This window comes from Coenobita brevimanus, chromosome 78 (assembly GCF_032717465.1).
Source record: "Coenobita brevimanus isolate Jiangsu-jjx chromosome 78, ASM3271746v2, whole genome shotgun sequence".
NCBI classification, from domain to species: domain Eukaryota; kingdom Metazoa; phylum Arthropoda; class Malacostraca; order Decapoda; family Coenobitidae; genus Coenobita; species Coenobita brevimanus.
The window spans coordinates 3,696,692-3,717,306 of record NC_137031.1 but is presented as its reverse complement, the minus strand read 5'-3'; the positions used below and the strand labels follow the sequence as shown (position 1 = coordinate 3,717,306).

Sequence of the window (20,615 nt, the reverse complement as noted above, 5' to 3'; positions counted from 1 at the left end):
TGTCAATACTTGGATCTCTCTCTCTCTCTCTCTCTCTCTCACACACACACACACACACACACACACACACACACACACACACACACACACACACACACACACACACACACACACACACATACACACACGGCTTATACTTACAGCATTATTGTCATCGATATAAGAGATTTAGTAGCTCTTCTTCCTTAGTGATTTTTCACGCCTTAATGCTCGCCTGTATACAATAATATTCAAACCGTTTTAACATCAACACAGCTTGCGTCAATGACATTAAGAGAATATTACGATGTGTTGTGTTAAAAGAGAGCGCTGAGTAACAGTTGCTACAAATTCCTAGAAGACACGAGACAGTGATAAGGTGTAATGAATAAAATAATCCACTATAGGTAAGGTGTTCCGCATTACCTAAAGCCAAAGACGATACAACTTGTCCTCTCACCACTTTCTTACCATTTTCCTCTATTCTTATCACTGCACTCCGATGACGTAACATGTACTTTGTCGTTGCTGCCACCAGGCGATGTTATTAGGCTTTGGAGAAACATCCAAGTGTTGGAGTTAAACACAGCCTTGACTGACCTTTTCACTACTAGAGGTTTGTCCAAAACGTTGAGTAAAACCGTGTGGTGTTAACGATAATAAAACTGTTGTCATAAAAGCACCGGATGCTGGAGGTTCAGCGGTTCAGCGTCCTTTGTTTAAAGCTGTTAGTGTGGTGTGCTATGGGAGGGTGATTTTGTGTAGTGTGGTGTAACGTTGTGTGGTGTGGTGTGGTGTGGCTTTGGCAAAGACACTAAAGCCTACCACAGTGAAACACCTCGCCTCCGAAAATTGTTAGTGAGAGACAGACAGACACAGCAGCTTTTAAATATGTTGTCTCAGTAAAAGATAAAAAAAATCAACAAACTGCAACGATTAAAATACAATTTGTTAAACTGTGGCTCCATAAATACATTTCTCCGTTGTTTATACATGTTGCGCGCGCCCGTTTTGTGTGTGTGTGTGTGTGTGTGTGTGTGTGTGTGTGTGTGTGTAATTCACCGGGTCGGTCAGGATCACTTGATGGTCGTGATCGTCAGCTTTTACCCTCCCGGAAGTGAGCTGAGAGCTCATATAGTCCGATCTAAGGGCAAGGCTGTGACCTTCACACACGCACACACCCGTCCCCTTGCTCAAGGGGGACAGTGACCACCCACTTCGTCAGTGAAACTTTTCACAACCTGAGCGAGGCGCGAACTCCCGTCTACCAGATGGCAAGCGAGAACGTTACCACTGCACCAGCGAGCGGTGTGTGTGTGTGTGTGTGTGTGTGTGTGTGTGTGTGTGTGTGTGTGTGTGTGTGTGTGTGTGTGTGTGTGTGTGTGTGTGTGTGTGTGTGTGTGTGTGTGTTAACAAAAATGTCTTAAAGAGTTTTAATCCGATTTTAGCCATGCATAATGAAGGGGTTGATGATATTCCATAAGGAGGCCTGTTGTGTTTTAGAACAGTAGGTCAGACAGCAAGGTCACTGGGCTGTCAAATGTTTACCAAGCAAAGTCATCTTAAACAGTTTTCATCCAATTCTGACCAAACTAGAGTGACGATTTGAGGATGAGGCAAAATAAAGTAATTTTGATATTGTGCATACTCAGTCAAAGGTTAAGGTCAAAGGCCAAGGTGAAAGTATGACTCGTATGTGTGAATGTCAATACAATAACTGGGGCAGTATTTAACCGAGCGTATCCAAATTTGGCGGAAAGTTTGAGGATCAGCCATGGAACAATCCAGTTGTTCTTTAGAACAGTTGATCAAAGGGCAAGACCACAGGGCAAGGTCAGCTTAAACAGTGTTAGTCCAGTTAAGACCAAACCTTGTCAAATGGTTAGAGACAAAGCAAAAATAAACGGGTATGATTTTTTGAACAATCAATATTGGGTCAAAGTTGCAGGGAAAGGTAATACGCCAAGGTCATAGGACAAAGTCAGCTCGAATAGTTTTGATCTGATTTGAACCATACCTGTGGAGGAGTTAAAATTCAGACAAAAATGAAAGGATTAAATTGTGAAAATATTGAAGCAAAAGCATTTGGGGGACCCACAACTTAATATGAAGAAAAATTGCAAAACAGGACAGAAGTCAGTCACTGCGTTTCACAAAAAACCAATCTATATTTTAAAAAAGTGGCGGTAGGCATTCTGTCGTCTCTGATCAAATCCTCACCAAACGTAAGAGGCTTCTGCACATCCATATAGTTACTGTTTCCTGATGGTTTGGTGAAAATTCGTCCACAAAATTTAAATTTCGAGATATTTTGGCAACAGATACATACAAACAGATACATATAACACACGCCGACAAAAAGAATATCCCCTCGCCTTGCTAAAGGCAGGCAATAAAAATATTTGGCAGCTTGCATTCGGTCGACTTTGATCAAAGTCTCACCAAAAGTAATAGGCTTCTGCACATCCACATAGTTGCTATTTCCTGAATGTTTGGTAGAAATTCGTCCACAACTTTAACAGATATATTGGCAACAGACAGACAGACAGACAGACAGACACACACACACACACACACACACACACACACACACACACACACACACACCGCCTTCCTAAAAGCGGGCTATAATTAGTCAGATATCAAGGTCACAAGGCAAAGTAAATTTTCGGTCAGTGTGTGAGTGTGTCTGTGTGTGAGCAAAAAACTTAAAAGAGTTTTTAGGTTACTTGGATCTAAATTGGTGGATGAGCTGAGGATCATTTTAGGCGATGACTAACTGTTTATGAGAACAGCAGGTCAAAGGACAAGGGCATATGGCAAGGTCAGCTTAAGCAGTATTAATCGAATGCTGACTAAACTTTGTTAATGGATAGAATTAATCAGGGAGAAAGAGATTTTATATTGAGAGCAATTAATCAAAGGACAAAATTACAAGGAAAGGCGAAAGGTTAAGGTCGCTAGGCAAAGCCAATTCAAACACTTTTGATCTTGTATGAACCAAAGCTGTTGGAAGGGATAGGGGTCTGGCAAGAATTATGTAATTAGATTCTGAGAATGATAACCTGATGTACAAGGTCTGGGGACAAAGCCAGATATTCGGTCCCTAGAGCAGTTGGTGGGCGCGAGTGTTACACTCTCTGAAGGCCTCATTTTTATTCTTGTTTTGATCCTTCTTACTTCCTTCATTAACACCTTATTACAATGACGTCTCGCTTATATCATTCATGCTTCTACCCGACGATTTCATTCAGCTTTGGAAAGACTTTTCGAACTAGTGGAATTAATCCCTTCGGTTCGTGAGATCTATCTTCGGGTAAGCCGAATTAACAGTTTGGACGTAGTAAGAACAAAGTATATTACACTTATGTTAGCGATTTTATTCCTTTTGTAGTTTATATCCTCTGGCTCAGTGGCTGATTAAGAAAATATTACGCTTCTGCATCCTATACATAACACTTCATGACAAGCTCTATACTTCAGTGATAATATCATGACCTCTTTGCACTGACTTTAGAGAGATGCAATTTTTACGCCTAGATCTCCAGTCTTTCAAACGCAGTGTGTCCAGGCATCTCGAAATGATCGGATTTTGAATTTGGCTCTCTATTGTATTTTGTTTTTCTCTTGGAAGAAACAATTATTGCGGGCTCCTGGCCATTGGTTCCTTCTCCCTCGCATAAAAAAAAAAAAAAATAAGGTGAAATGAGCATAGAAAAGTCTTCATCATTTTGAAGGGAAAGTACTACCAAACTACCCTTCTCTAACCATTCTTCCTGTTCTCCGTCCATTCTCCTATCTGCAAACTATATTTACACAATCTCCTTTAACTTGGGTAATAATTGCCATCTCTCCATCTTCCCTACTGACCTGTAACAGGAAATTAACACGAGAATTTGGTGGTAGTCAGAAAGAAGTGCCATGGATAGGTTATTTAATCATACCATTGTCCTATTTTGTTCTTTGGACTACGAGCATTAAGCTGCAGATGACAAAAATATCAGCCAAGCTGAGGTGAATCATCTATAGGTGAATAACGCTCCAATACTGACCCTCTTCCCCACACTCACCTGCCTGTCTCTCGACCTTCTATGTTCATGCAACTCTTTTATTCCAGTTAATGACATGCGATTAAATTTAGCTGGGAAAGAGTTATGCGAACCTGAAGAAGTTAGTACTGTTGCCACTAATCCCTTCGTGATCGGGACAACTCATACATTCTTTTCCAGCTAACGCCAGACGATTATATTCAGGGAGAGGGAATCACAGAAGCCTGAGAAGTTTGGTCCCTTAGGTATTACGATGTCTTTATTATATCTTATTCTTACGACGGCCATACGAGTTTACGCAACTTAGGAAGTCCCTCTGGTGGTTATGCGGATAATGGAGGCTGTATCTAGTCTCTCAAGCTCATAGGCCTCCCTGAAGCAGAATGAAGACGTCTATTTGAGGCAATAATGTAAGAAGAAGGACGAACTTATACTGATGAGGCTAACTACATAACAGGAGAGGGTGTCTGTACAGTCAGGGACAAAAGTTCACCTATTATTCCACCGCGTCTACTTCACACTATTTTCATGTTTTCATTTTTCATCTATCCATCAGTCATCCAGTCTTTTCTTGCCCCATCAGGAGCGTAGGGACCTGGGGCTAAGCTACCCAGTCGCGGTTTTTAAGACGAGGATGACCAACCTCACTCATCCCTGAGTAGCATTATGCGAGCGATGAACCCTATCCATCCCTCAAATGGAAACTTTTACGGGCATCATCCGGTTGCCGTCTTCTGGTTATATGTTTACCATAGAACGCTGTAAACGGATCCCTGGATAAAGGTAAATTCTGTGGATAGTCATATAGTCACCTTAAGGTTGCACTTCATCAAGTAAAACGATGGTTAACGCCCCACACTTACTGTGTTCATCCATTCCCTGTTAACCTGATGGTTTTATATATGTGCCTGTTCCCGCAGAGTGTGATAAGGAGGATGTTGTGAGATCGCACACCCCGTCAGGCCTGGTCAGCAACCTGTACGTCACACCCTCGTCACTGCTCAACAACGTGAGTACCCACGGCACAGCACAAAGCCTGGCCAGCACTGCATTACACACTGACTTAGGCTTAGCACCGTATTCCAGGTGGCATAGGAGATTCCCTGGCATCTCTTCCATAGTCATTAAATTAACATAATTGTGTGTATATATATATATATATATATATATATATATATATATATATATATATATATATATATATATATATATATATATATATATATATATATATATATATATATATATATATATATGCGCACCCACCTGCTTTGCACATTGATCTTGTACGGAAACAATTTGCATTTGGAACATGCAACCGGTTTAAACAGGTGTAACATACAATACAAACTTTTAACGAAAAGGTGCCATGAAGTCTTCTATGTCACTTAAAACACGAGTATAAGGCTGAGGCAGAGGTGACCACACAACGGTGTCACGACATGTGACTATGAGGCACAAAGTCAGCTGTGTGACTGTAAAGCTACGCCACAGCTTTTACCACCACATGTCGTTAATAAGGATAATAAAACCGATGCAATTATTACGCATAGTAGTAGAATCCCTGAAAAAAAAAAAAAAAAAATTGAGGTATTCAGGAATATCGCAGTTGATACCGTTACGCTAAGTAATGAGTAACCTACGTTGCTGGAAACACCGATCTAATAAAACAAACTTTGTTAGGTATTGTAGACTGATACGAGATTAGACATTAGATGACTGGTAAACTTAGATACTGATGTAAGGAAAGGTTAGTTAGTAAAGGGCTTGGTACCTCAAGCAACAGCGCAGTCTTCCCCTTAGATATAGCTTTTAGTTGCTGAAAGCAACTGAGTAGAATATTGTAAAGAGGATTTAACCAAGCTGGCTTAGCAAGCTATTGAGTGAGAAGACAGCAGCAGGGGGAAGTAAAAGGAGTAGTTAGTTTATAACGTAAATGGAAATGGAACATGTGCTACCCCGATGTGTGGCTTTGTACATCAAAAACAAAATTACCATAACATCGCTGACAAGGCTGTAACCATCGAAGTAATAAAATACTGCAGTAGATGTCTGAGCTACAGTAGGTGTCTGAGCTATAAAATACGTCTGAGCCACACTAAATGTTTTAGTTATGTTAGATATGCAGACTACAGTAAATGTCTGGGAGTTATAGTAGAAGTCGGAGCTTTAGTAGACAAATGAACCCCATTAGATGTCTCAGCTACAATGAATGTCTGACCTACAGTAAGTGTTTGAACCCAATTATGAGTTTCCGTAGATATCTGAGCAACAGTATATGTTTAAGCTTCAGCAGATGTCTGAGCTTAAACTAGAGTTGATGTCTGAATTGCAATAGATGTCTGAGCTACAGTAGATGTCTGAGCTACAGCAGGCATTTGAGTTACAGTACAAGTCTGAACTAACAGGTGCCTGATGTTACATGAACCAACTGCTGGCAACACTGCCATCCTTTTTACTTCCGCCTCTCCATAAATCTTTCTTTTTTGTTTTGTTTCATGAAGCGTTTCCTTGCCTCTTGAATTTTCAACACGTTCTTCCTTCTCTATCTTACTTTGCTGTCATCTGTCTGCCTATACTTTTAAACTTTTGCCAACCAATTCTTTCCCCACCATACTAAATTCTATCATATTCTGTTACATTCTCTCTCCACTCCACTTCCCACTCTCTACTAGTATAACTTTTTTATAGCTTGTTTCATTCCCTCCTGTCCTTTCTTAGCTATAAGCGGAAACGCAAATTCTCACTCACAGATAAACTTAAACTCACATACTTGCTTTCCTCTTCTCACATAAATTTACTTTATCACAACTCCAAACGCTTCCTCTCCTCACACATCCCTCCATTTTCTTCAGGGCGCTGTGTTTCTTACACATATTTGGCCCACCTCTCCACTTAGCAGCAGTCTTCGCTTTCGTACTCTGTATTTTTCGTTTCTCCCATCCTTAATTTTGTCTCTCCCAGCTTTTATCTCGTTATTAGTGTAACTTACTCTCCGACACTGTTACGGCTCCGTCTGCTCACCACCAAACTTGCATGTTCACCATTCTGCTTGTCTGCTTACCAACCAGCCTGTCTGCTTACCAGTCTGCCTGTGTTCTCACACTCTTCTTCTCTGCTGACCACTCTGCCTTTCTGCTCACCACTCTATTTGCACTCCACTCTGCCTGTCTGCTCACAACTCTACCTGTCTGCTTTTCTGCGTCAGCGTGGTCTGGTGAGGCCTCAGGAGACGGACGTCCTCCTACAAGAGCGGCCGCCCTGCCCCCCTCTGGCCTCCCTGGACTCCCTGGGTCGCTGCTCCACCTCCACCTCCAAGACATCCACCTCCAGCGCCTCCTCCACCGCCACCGTTGCCCTCAACCCGGACTTCCTCGCCAGAAATCCAGAGTGCCTGGCCAGGCATTCCAGCCACAGGAACCAGGATACCCGGCCAGTCCTCCCGGATTTTGTCCTGCACAGTGTGGACGGTGTGACCATTTATCCGGGACAGACACTGAAAACGTTGGATTACAGGACGAATAATATGGATTATCTAACCACGGATCCAAAGTGTTCCAGCTTAAATGAGGCCTGTGTCAATCCGCAGTGGTGTGCCAGAAACTCTAATTGTTTGACTACGAGGCCTGCGTGTGAGGCCAGATACCCAGCCGGTGTGAGCAGGGAGGAGGCAACTGCACTGATCCCGACGCACAGGGTGAGTTCAGTGTAGTGGCTCGTATTGGAAGCGGGTGTGGAGATTTAGTACCGGGTAGCACTTTTTATTAAGCGACATAATAGTATGTTACACCCCAGTAAAATGTTCTGTGGTATTGGTGCATTATATGATGGAAAATATGTTAAAAAAGAAATGATGCTCGGAAGCTTCGAATGCATTTAAAATAAGAGCAATATCTCAGGGTCGCTTTTTCTTTGGCAAAAGAGACTTCGTAGCAGTTCTTTAGCGATTAATGTTTGGTATTATACCTTACTATTGTCGTCGGTGTTATTATTGTTGTTATTGATGACATTTTCTCCATAAGCAATGTGCAAGGGGACGCAATGTTCCAGTAACCAAAATAAATCGCTGAGGAAGAAGTGCAACGAAATAAGATCTGTGCTAGCGAGAATACGTCACTAAATCACTCGAGTATTTGGAGGCAGAAGAAACGAAGTCAGCAAATTTTTACAAGTAACAGCATCTTCGGTGTGAATAAATATTGAATGGGGTAGAAACAAAAATGCTGGTAACAATAAATACTACAGGTGTACTGGGTCAAGGACACGAAACTATTCCGTATCTGTGACTAACATGAAGCACACATTGTGGGCGCGGATCATATTTGCATATCATGTATCAGGCATTATCTCGGCCAAAAGTTCATCCACGGTCCCCTGCCAGCATTGTGTCCTGCCTCATTGCTCACCGAACGTGAGGGGGTGTCCTCTGTCTCTAGGTATTTTCTTATATTCTTTATATTGCTACCAAAAACACGAAATAAAATATAAATGTAATACCTTCCCTCGCCACAGCTGGCGCAGATAAGTATGAGTAAACTCGTAATTGTAAAAAAGCAGTTACAGTGAATAGCTTCATTGTACGAACCGGGTTCTGAAATCATGGAACAAAACTTCCACCCTCTTGATAACGGGCTATATAATCACGCAGTTTTTCGTCAGGTTTTGACAGAGGTTTTTAAGTGTAAAGGGATTGTTAACTTGAACCGTACGCCCAGGAAAGAAGAATGTTAAAAGCTGAGTACAAATGATCTCTGAATGTGCGTTATGGCTTCTGTCGCCTCGGCATATCTGTAATTCTACTTGAGGGATTCATCGGCTAATAATTCTGCGGCAAAATATAGAGCTCGTTCTAATGATGTTTACAAAAAAGAAGGTTAAACTGATCATATGCTTTTATGCCGACTGTGCGGTCAGGGACAAAAGTTGTCTCGCTATTCCAGTGAATTTGTTTCAAGCATGTGGTCTGTTTATCATCTTTCTCCTCGAGGCATCGTATCAAAGACAATCATCAATCATCTGTGTGCAGAGTAGAATGCCAAACCTTACTCATTTAAGTAATGTTACCAGTCGAAGTAAGTTTGGCGCAAAAGAGGTGAATTATTAAGCGAACCTTTATTCTTCGCTCCTAAATATGGAACAAAGGGAGCAGACGAGGAATCAAGAATTCAACAGAGTTGGGCAGCATAAAGTGTGAGGTGCTGTGAGTGGCTGGAAATCGTTTTTATAAAGGATCCTAACTATATTTTGCTTTTTTTTTTTTTTTTTTTTTTTTTTGGCGTAACTATGCCATCTCCCCGTATTGTATACTGAAGAGTAAAAAGAGATTGATACTAGATTATGGTGCTAGTAGCGACTAAGTTTATGGAAAGTATGTGCAGCGTAGCACTGTCATAGTGTGCCACCAGCCTTCGTGAAATAAGCTGTAAAGCGATGGATATCTCCGCCAAGAAGTTATGGATCTGTATACAAGATACATAGGTCAGCATAGTGATTAACCATATCCACAGTTCGTTTTATTTTTCATGCATTTTTACTTTTATTTTTCCATCTAACTTAGTTGTGATGCATTAGGTAGCTGTTTGGATGAAGCTGAAAACGTAAGCAAGCTGCCTCAAGCTCATGAACGTTTATAAGTACAGCTTCGGGTAGCGATGTGGGTGTTAGAGAAAAGAAGCCCAGAGTACGAGTATTAGGTTGTACTACGATGGTAAAATACGGCAAGTTGCTGAGATGTTTTACGAAACCAGTGGTGTGTTGGGAAAATTTTATTCTCACTCCAGTTTAACTTGGCCTAAAACTGATTCCTATCTTGAATGCTGCGTAGTGACATGAGATTACACTAGAATATAATGCTGGTCAAGAAGAAGTGCTAAAGAAGGATGTACAGCCATAGATTTATTCATCCACTGTGCTGTGTGAAATGAGGTACAGAGGGACGAAAATCTGGGTTATGTTACATTGGTTGATATGAATAGTGTGTCAGAGACTGAAGCTGCTGCGGTGGTGAATGGTGTGGCAGGATTATATGTTGCAGACCTGAAGTGTTGCAGAATAATACTTTCTTCAACGATAAAAAAGTGTTTTAGTGATGAAAAGCGGCACAGAATGAAAACTGTCATAGACTGAAATGTTGTAGAGGTGAAAAGTATAGCAAAGTGAAAAGCTGCAGAGATAGGAAATGCTGAGGGATAAAGTGTGCTGCAGACTGAAAAGTGTCGCAGATATTTGAGGTTGTTCCAAAGATCAAAGATTATCACTGATGTGGAGATATAAATTGTTGCAGAGATTGTACGGTAAGTTGTTGAAGAGATAAAAAATGTCGCAGAGACGATGAGCTAATGCTACGGATTTGATGAGATTACTTTGTCTGCATGCTTGTGTGAGAGTTTTGCAGCTATGAAAGGATAGAGAAAGAATAACATAGGACAGTGGGAAAATGTTGAAAAACAAACAAACTGTATGACGACAGATTAATAAAACCACAGCTGTGTCCCCCACCATTGATAAATAAGGTCTAGTTCAATTATACAAAGGTTTTGTGACAAAAAGAAAAGTTACACAATATATTCATGGGAAGAGTTGTGAACAAACATGAATGCCATCTGTGGCTCTTACATATGAAATAAACTAGAATACACTGTAGGTGAATAGGCAAGATATTTTGCTAACACCTATAATAAAGATAAAATTGACAATAGAATGTCTTATTCGCAGACTGAATAGTGGAAAGAATATCACTGTACACTGAAAAATTTTATTACTATGATAATAAACATTAATCTCTTCTTCGATTAAAACCTTGACAGGTCGAAGAAGCTATCTACGAAATTAATAAAATAAAGGTTAGATGTACTGTAGCTTACACATACGTTATACATTCATATGCATACCACACAGCCATACGTAGTTACATATAACTGCGCCATTTTATCCGCCACACAATATATTTTAACTGAAAATTGCATTGCAGCACGATTGAATGAGTTCACACACACACACACACACACACACACACACACACACACACACACACACACACACACACACACACACACACACACATGAACAACGGTCTATTCAGCAATCTAAAGCCAGGTGGAGCCACATCCACAGGAGTACCCACTGAAGTTTAATAATATCCAGTTCAATCCAGCATCATCCTTGAACATGACTGGAATTTCATTCACTCGGGATTTATCTTGGAAGGATCGTATTACATCTCTTGTCAGATCTGCTTCCAAGAGATTAGGTGTGCTAAGCCGACTCCGTACCTTCGTTACCCGTGCACAGTTGTTGACCTTATACAGGGGTTTTATTCGCCCCTGTGTGGAGTACAACTCTCATGTGTGGGGAGGCTCTCCACCAATGCTGGGAACGCTACTAATAAAAAGTAGCGGCGCTCTCATTCCCGTTACTAGCTCGAAAAAGTAGTTGCGTTACTGTGGTGGGATGCACAAAACTCAGTCGGATGGCAGCCTTAAGGCTGGCCTTATATGAAATATTAAAGGCGGCCCTACGGCTGCCTCTAAGGCCCATGCACGACGACCCGTTGCCTTGTCTTAGGGCTGACTTAAGTTTCGTGCATTGGTCTTCTGGTTTCGCTACTTGATACGAAATGTAGCGGCGCTCCCGCTCCCGCTACTTTGGATAAGAAAAATGTAGACGAAGGAAAGGTTGAAAAAAATCTGTGATATAGCAATACACTATATACTGTTTTGATAATATCAGTCAGTCTGAGTGGTTATGTTGTGTGCCAGTAATGTAAGCATACATTTATACTGAAAAAAAAAAAAACATCATATATATATATATATATATATATATATATATATATATATATATATATGTCGGTGTCACTTTAACGAAGCTCCGAGCCGAAGGTACAGGAATAAGCTACTTACTGTATAATGTAACAAATATTCTTTTACACTGGTACCTAGTATACCTACTGAAAGTAACATATGTAAATAAAAGGTAAAATAATGTGGCCTACCATTGATACATATTATATAGATTTATTATATTTTCAATGATACCTATTTAACATATGTACGAAAACGAAAATAAAAATGAACTGGGGCTTTCTTTTAAAGGCTATTTATACAATAGCAGTATTATTATACAATAGCTGCCAGTTACTTAATTTAAATGATCGATAATTAACTAGCAAATTCCTGTCTGATTATTGCACATAACTAATAAATAATAATTAAAAAATTACTGATGTAATGTAGAACAAACATTAATTGACAGAACTGACGAAATTATTATTTTTCGTCATTAATACAACCAAACCGTCGGCATATCTGTATGTACTCACCGACTCCGGACCTGTATTCGTCGCGTGAGTAGCAAGGAGCGCGGTAACGCGTGAGTACAGCCAAAAAGTAGCGGAGCTCTCAGTTCAGCTACTGGCTAAAAAAAAGTAATGGCATTACCACAATCGCTATTAAAATAATAGCGGCGCTATTCCCAGCTCTGCTCCCCACACACAGTACAGCTCTTCTCAACAAGGTGGAGTCAGAGGCTTTTCTTCTCATTAACTCTCCTCCTCTTACAGGCTTCCTTTAACCTCTGTCTCTTAGCTGCACAATTGAACCTTTATCTCTTTTCTATCGCTACTTCCATGGTCGCTGCTCCTCTGAACTGTCTGCTTGCATCCCTCCACCTCTACGATGGGTGCGTAGCACCCGTCTAGCAGCAAACTCTCATCTCTTTTCTGTCCAACTCTCTAATGCAAGAGTTAACCGTTACTCCTATTCCTTCATATATGCAACAGGTCAACTCTGGAACTGTCTCCCTCTGTCTGTATTTCCTACTTTCTATGATCTCCAGTCTTTTAAACGCAGTGTGTCCAGGCTTCTTGAAAAGACCGGATCTTGAATTGGCTCTCCCTTGTATTTTTTTTTTTTTTTTTTTTTAAGGAACTGTTTTGCGGGCTCCTAGCCTTTAGTTCCTTCATCTTCGCATAAAAAGAAAAAGAAAATGACACAAATCATAAGCTGGACATACTAGCAGCCAGACCAGACCCACTACCCAGCACACGACACAATTCACCAGCAGAATCTGTTGTTAGTGTATTTATAATCTTAGAGGGCGAGCGTGTAAATAAACCCTTTTTTTATGACGGCCAGTTTTAAAACATCCGTGAAATGGTTAGGCTGTATTCTGCTGTACAGTTCTTAACGTAATGAGCAACGAGATAGAAAGGTAAATTTAAAATTCTAGCAATTGTTTAAACAACGTTGCCGCAAGTTGAGTTTGTCTTCCCCTAGCGAGAACTGATAATACGGACCTGCACTTTTGATGTTCCACACCATAATCTGCCTAATCCACCAGTCTCTTCCTACCTCATTTTTTCCACATTGCTGGCTATCCAGACAGTGAACGATCCAACCCTCAGAGGAACATGATTAATAAAGGCCGAACAGAGCGATCACAGAAGTGGTACAAGATACAGTGCAAGGCACCTTACCAGTCTCAGTACGGTCACCTCGCCCCTCAAGTAATACAGCTAAAATATATATTTTTAGTGATTACGCCAACCTGTTACTGTGAAAAGCTGCCTGAGGCATTCAGTAATTAACCTTGGATGGAAACAAATACGATAGAAAGTTATTGTTGAAAGAAATCAGTCAATGATAGGCAATACGTGCGTGGAATATGACATCCAGGGCTGAGCTAAATATTCCATGTTGTTTTCACAACATGAGAAAACTGACAGCAATAAACTCCAGGGCAAGAAAACTTCAGAGGATAATGAGGCTTGAGATATAATGATATAAGTTCAAATAAGCATGTGACTTTTGCACAGGTATATAGATTTTTCAATGTTTATGTAATGTTTTTGTATACATATATAAGCATACATCAATATATATATATATATATATATATATATATATATATATATATATATATATATATATATATATATATATATATATATATATATATATGTGTGTGTGTGTGTGTGTGTGTGTGTGTGTGTGTGTGTGTGTGTGTGTGTCCTTATGGAAGGAACATTTAATAATCACTACAAGAAAAGTATAATTAAAACCCCACATCTGTGTACGAGTATATGGTGTCCATCATGGGGTCGCTGCACTATGCCACAGTGTGTACAGCCAGAGGTGTTCTTTTGCTGGTGCTGTAACAATAAGTGACAACGAGGTATTGACACCCTCTGCAAAACCAAGCACAGCAAAACTGCAGTTCCACCCCATAGCAGGAGACTATGTGAACCCTAGAGGCACACAGCAATGACAAATTCAGTAGGTAGCCCTGAAAAGTTCTATGTAAAAATCACCGTAATTAGTTCAGAAAGTTTTCTGGAACGGTTGCTAGGCAGCGGTGTTGATCAGAGCCAATTCCTCCACTTCGTCTTCCCTGGAGAAAGACTGCCCCCTAACCATTGCCAGCGAGCTGTGGACATTGAATAACACTCATTTTGACGCCAGTAGCTTTTTACAGTACGGTGAGATTTTTTTTTTTTTTTATGAGGCTAACACCAGGTGATACTGCTCATTTTTCTAAGGATCTCCATTACTCTCTGTGTTAATGAAGGTTATTTCCACCTCCTCCAGTTTGGAAAGTCTGCCTGAAACTGAAATATAATAATTGCCTGTCGGCAGCAGGAGCAAAATACAAACACGTACCCGGAGTGAAGCAGTTGGTGTTGCCTGCTTTTGGCATCAGTACCATCAAAGGCGCAGTTGTGGCCACTACTATTGTTCCATTTCCTTACGATACATAACGAGAGAGTGAACAATGCTTTTAGAAACCCAGTGATGCCACCTCCAGAGTATAGCATGTATTTCTGAATATTAGGTTCTGAATTTCACAACTGTTCATGAGGGAGTGGATGGATATTAGTGTCGGCAGTTATATGTGCATTGCTAGCTGAGGTGGCGATGCTTGAGGGGGACGCTTTCAAGCGATGGCAACGATATGATCGGGAGGTGGAGCTGAGTAAACACGTCCATCATTTCCCTTCCTTTCTCCGACAGAAAGATGGTGTGTTGCAGGAGACAAGTAAGTTCGGCCTGTATACCACGGAGTTCACGGACAGATGAGCCCCAGACTACAAGTAATACCACGCCTACCCCTATCGTTTCTAAGAGGGGCCCGAGGCTTTGCTACTTTGGTCCAGCTCACTTACGGGCAGGAGACCGATCTACTTCCCTGGCAGGAGCATGATAGAAAAAAGCTTCCATTCACCTATTGAGGGTTCGAATCTTTGCGCGTATGGCTCGGTTGCTGCCTCCACCTGAGTATTTTAACACAAAACCACCTCGGAAAATGATTATCAGCAAACTGCCCATCACAGGTGTGTAGACTAAGTGGCATACAAGACTTCGTAGTTCTTCTTTCATGACGAATAATTGTGCTTATAACACCTTGATATTTTCTTGCATGTTATATTATATCCATTAAATTCGACTGTTTGTTTTAGTAACATAAGCAGTAACATGCTACAGGATACTAAAGTACAATTGTCAAACCCACGAAAGACACGGAGTATAAAGCCAGTATTGCCAACGAAGGTTGAAAGAACGCTCTGAACTACAACATGCATCACCCCCACTTTTTCATAATCTCTCTCACCCTCCACTACTCCCCCATCCCCCACTGCCCCTCAATCTCCCCCACCCCCCACCACGCCACGCATATGACCTTTCATTAAAAAATATATAAAAAGTGTATTTTGCCCTCACTGCGATGTCTTAGTAACTTGCAGCAGGGAAAGACACGATACTGAGAGAAAGAAAAGGAGAACGAAAGACAGATGGACATACAGAGAGAGAGAGAGAGAGAGAGAGAGAGAGACAGAGGTGAAAATAGAACCTCAAATGTTTAACAGAAGAGAGAGCGATTATGTGAATTAGGTATAATGGTTAGAAAAACAACGACGGAAGAAATGATGGGAGTTGACGTTTGTATAGTGGATGACCAGAAACGAAAATCCAGTACATGATAACCCTTTTGCCGCGATTGTAGCAATTACGTATTGTATTTTAGTTTGCACTACAAATTCAAAGGCCTCAGAGACTATTTAGAGTAATGCCTTCACTGTTAATGGTACGCTTAGGAGTTTTCCATAGGCCAACACCAGACGATTATATTAAGTTAAATGTATTCCTAAATGTCAACAGATTAAAAATGTTTATGATTTACGCATAAGATAATAAGCTTCAAAGAGGAGCGGAATCTAGCAGAGGTTTAGAAAAAGATCTATGACCCAGGAAGGTATTAGCGATATAACCTGCTGACAAGGAGGTGAATCGGTGTGAGGAAAGGGATAACAGGAGGGTAGGAGAGTAGTAAAGAGAGAAAACATTTCGAGTTGTAGGGCAGAAAGAGAAAGGAGGGGGTAATAAAGAGAAAGAAAATGTTGAGTAGCTGAGCAAGGAGTGCAATAAGCGTAATAAAGGGTGTGAGGGGAAGACACACTGAGAGTGGACTGACCTGCTGGCAAGAACAGTGTGTGTGTGTGTGTGTGTGTGTGTGTGTGTGTGTGTGTGTGTGTGTGTGTGTGTGTGTGCAGATGGAAGACAAAGGAATAGAAACATATTTTAAGTATTTTAGCGTATTACCGCAATCATGGGTGGGTTATATGATAAGGGGTTTGTGTGAGTAGGTGAGATGGCAACCTGATGGCGAGAGGACAGGGTGACATCGTCAGCTGAAAGATAGAACGATAGGTAGACAGACTGACAGATTGATTAACAGATAGACAATAAAGGATTCAGAGACACAGAAGCACGATAATAAGAGATCTGTCATCATTTCCCAGTTAATGAACCACACCTTCAGTCACTGACAAGTGCGAGGTGAAATATGATACTCAGGACAGTGTAGAAGACTTGATAGCGACATATTCTTAGCGATTTAGTATGCATCCTTAAACCTGATAAAGTTACTTGTATATTTCTAGTATCCATTATACAGTAGTTATCCTCAGTAACATGGGAAGGCTAACGAGATGTTGGTACAGAATAAGTCGCTATGGAAGAGGTGTTACAAGATCCCCAGGTGTTTACGACCGCAGAACGCGAGAACAGAATTGCGAAGATGACTGCTAGTAGGATGAAAAACTAGAGAGATGTTGCCGAATGAGGAGGTATGAGAGTAAGAGGAGCAATATGGATACATGTAGGGAAAGTTGGAGGGTCAGAATAACACCTGCGTATTGTACATAATTATTGATCCAGCTTATACACGTGGGGCTGGAGAGGGGCGCCTTCATGTGGTGGCACCGATGTGACAGAACGGATTCACTGCTCAGCTACATAACCGTCCCTCATCTCCCTTTCTGCCTTCCGAAAGGAGGATGGTGAGCCGCAAGAGGGTGTCAGTTTCAGCCTGCAGTCCACCAGGTTCACGTTCAGATGAGCCTGGGTTTGTAACTACTACTACTACTAATACTACCATTACTGCTTTCTTCTTCTTCTTCTTCTTCTTCTTCTTCTACTACTACTACTACTACTACAACAACAACAACAACAACAACAACAACTACTACTACTACTACTACTACTACAACAACAACTACTACTACTACTACTACTACTACTGCTAGGTAAATAAAGAGACAGTGAAGAGTGAGTTCAACTTGCTATTTTTATAGTAACTTTCATAACTGTTTGGGTAAGGAGTGGAGCGATACTAATGTCGGCAGCCGTACAAAAAGCTGTGAGAAAACAACATGACGAGTGTAATGTAAAGAGAACATATAATAGACGGATAAAAGGAAAAAATAAGGATGTTGAACGGGAAAGAAAATGAGAGACAGCAAAGATAGTGAAAGGTACAGAGAACAAAGAGAGTGTAATATTCAGCAAAAGGAGAGAGAGAGAGAGAGAGAGAGAGAGAGAGGAAAAGACGAAGAACTCAGGAAAATATAAAAACTTAAAACCGAGAATCCTTGATTACGATTTACAAGTAATTTTGGGAGCAATTATGAAAATCACGAAAATAAAAGATAGCCCTAGGACTCCTCTGCCAATGTGTGTGTGTGTGTGTGTGTGTGTGTGTGTGTGTGTGTGTGTGTGTGTGTGTGTGTGTGTGTGTGTGTGTGTGTGTGTGTGTGTACACGACTGAGATGAGAGAGAAAATAAAAACTCCTGCATGGTGTGAAAATATGCTTCAGAAATTGTGCTGATAAGCTGAAACTGATAATCCTGCATTTCACTCCATCGCTTTAAGTGGAAAAAAAAAAAAGTTGGAACGGTGATGACAATCATGGTAAAGCCTTCACCATTATCACTCTGTAATAACTGGCTGATGTTTATATGCAGAAGCATCTCTACGACCGGCACCTTCCGTGTGTCTCTAACAGTTTTGGAAAAGAAAAAAAAAAAGGTGCTTCACTCCCATAGGCTTTATCGACTTTAGAAGCAATACCACACCGCACCACGCCACACCACACCACGCCACACCACATCCTCCTCCCAAACCACATAACACCAAAGGCATCAACTGACGCGTCCTGAAGCTCCCACATCTAGAACTTTTGTTTGTGTTCATAACCGGTTTATGGTTAATAAATGACAGTATATTGCAATAAAGCTATTTTTGCAAATTCGGTTATCTGGGGTTATGATTTCAGACTGATTTTTAACATGTGTATACAGGAAATACCATAATCCCTTGACGTGAAAAACCCTTTACACACACACACACACACACACACACACACACACACACACACACACACACACACACACACACACACACACATACACTCATAACCATTTCTTGCTACTACATACACAGTACCTGACACTATCCACATTACCTGCCATGCACATTACGTCACACTATGCACACCAATCGATACTGAATCACATTTAGAAATCATACGCCACCATCATCTGACACTGGATGCATATCAACTAACAGTGAGGCTGTTGAAGTCCTTCACATAATTATGTTTGAAGCAGATTATGTCTGTACAAACGCTTGGTGCTGCAGTGGTAAAATACTTTAGTCGTAGAGACTGCTGTGCCTTGCGCACAACGGTTACAATGTTCTTGAAGTGACTGGAATTTGGTCCCCGTGTGAAATGCTGTCAAAGGTATGAATTATGTATGCTTCCTACACTAATGTTCTGAGCTACAGTAACCGGTGTTTATATACAAATTTTGACTTATCATTTACAGAATGTGATGTTTGAATGAAATGGGTAGTGGTCTTATTCTGGCTAGTTGTGCATCGGTCGTTAGACTTTATGAACATCAAAGTATGATACCTGAAAGTTCATTATCTTATTCTTGAATTTATGAGGAAGAAGATGAACGTAAAATCTCAATATGAGACCGTAATTAATTAAATAGTAGAGAGTAATACGAGTACATGTACTCAACCAGCAATGGCACTTTACAATGTGCATTTAGCTGCGAGGTGGAAAACCATACTCGCATGGCGTTCATCATCGGGTTTACAAATTACTCTCCAAAACCGGGGAAGGGGAGGGGTAGGCTTGCCAACCAAGTTCTTTGCTCAGGTTCGGTACATAATCGTGTAAAAAGTGTGCAGAAAGTGTGTGTGTGTGTGTGTGTGTGTGTGTGTGTGAGAGAGAGAGAGAGAGAGAGAGAGAGAGAGAAATGAAACGAAGTACAATAAAAGGACTGAATATCGGATTTACGGTGTTGTTTTCTTGTCCATAATGAAAAGGGGGAAAATTACCAGAAGGCTGAAGGAAAGCTCCCCCTACATCCACAATAAAAAATGTGTAGTGCTGAGCCTCAGGGCAAGTTCTACCACATGGCATGTGCGCAATGGTATCACTGCTCATGCCCTCTTGTTTCTTGTTTTTTTGATCCTCCACTCTCTACTCCCGCTTCATTTTTCCAAAATGTTTTTTTTTTTTTACTCATGTATAGATAACTGTCTAAAACAAACTAATGAAAAGAAAAAAAATAGTTTTCTTCATTATTTACTGCCTTGTCGTCGGGACAACCCAGATATTTTATTCCATCTCAGACCAGACGATTGTTTTCGGGTAAGTGTAATTAATACGAGCCTAAGAGTGTTGACCAACATCGACGACAGTGATAAGAAATTCATTCCCTGAAGCCCAGCAGTCCTACTGCGCTCTACAGATTGTATCACTCACCCTCACATACCACCACCTGAGGGCTAGTACCGTTAAAATCACTTTAAAGGCTTTCAGATCACCAACTCGTTCCCCGTCGCAGCGTGGAATCAGTCTCTCATCTATTCGGTCAGTAATTTACAAAGCTGTCACTGGACAACGCCACAACAGTACCTATTTCTTGCTACCACCGAAATGTTTTATTTATTTTAAATGAAACTTCATTTAAGTGATCTGGTCTAATATATCCTGTTTTATCTTCTTCAGTACACGAGGCCTTTCCCAAGCTGTCAAAATGGCCTGGATGCAGTAAGCATAAACCAACAAACTGCATCATCTTATTCGTCCACCACGGTTGACTTGAACTCTTTAGTTACCATAGACAGATTTGCAGATACGGGAGCATCTCAGTGAATGCCCTTGTCCATTTGTTTTTAGCTAACGATTTTCGGACGCTAGGTGCTTCACTCCCGTAGACTTTAGCTACT

At 40.9% G+C, this 20,615-nt stretch overlaps 1 protein-coding gene across 1 annotated transcript in view; it reads left to right on the top strand.

The window, feature by feature from the left end:
- Positions 1–20,615, top strand: part of LOC145408640 (protein turtle homolog A-like) — a gene marked incomplete at its 5' end in the record, with an annotated part of 264,170 nt that overhangs the window by 98,800 nt on the left and 144,755 nt on the right. The window contains 3 exons of the mRNA XM_080279325.1: positions 4,949–5,037; positions 7,237–7,725; positions 8,369–8,439. Of these exons, the coding sequence (XP_080135451.1) occupies positions 4,949–5,037; positions 7,237–7,725; positions 8,369–8,439 (649 nt within the window). The remainder of the gene's footprint in view (positions 1–4,948; positions 5,038–7,236; positions 7,726–8,368; positions 8,440–20,615) is intronic.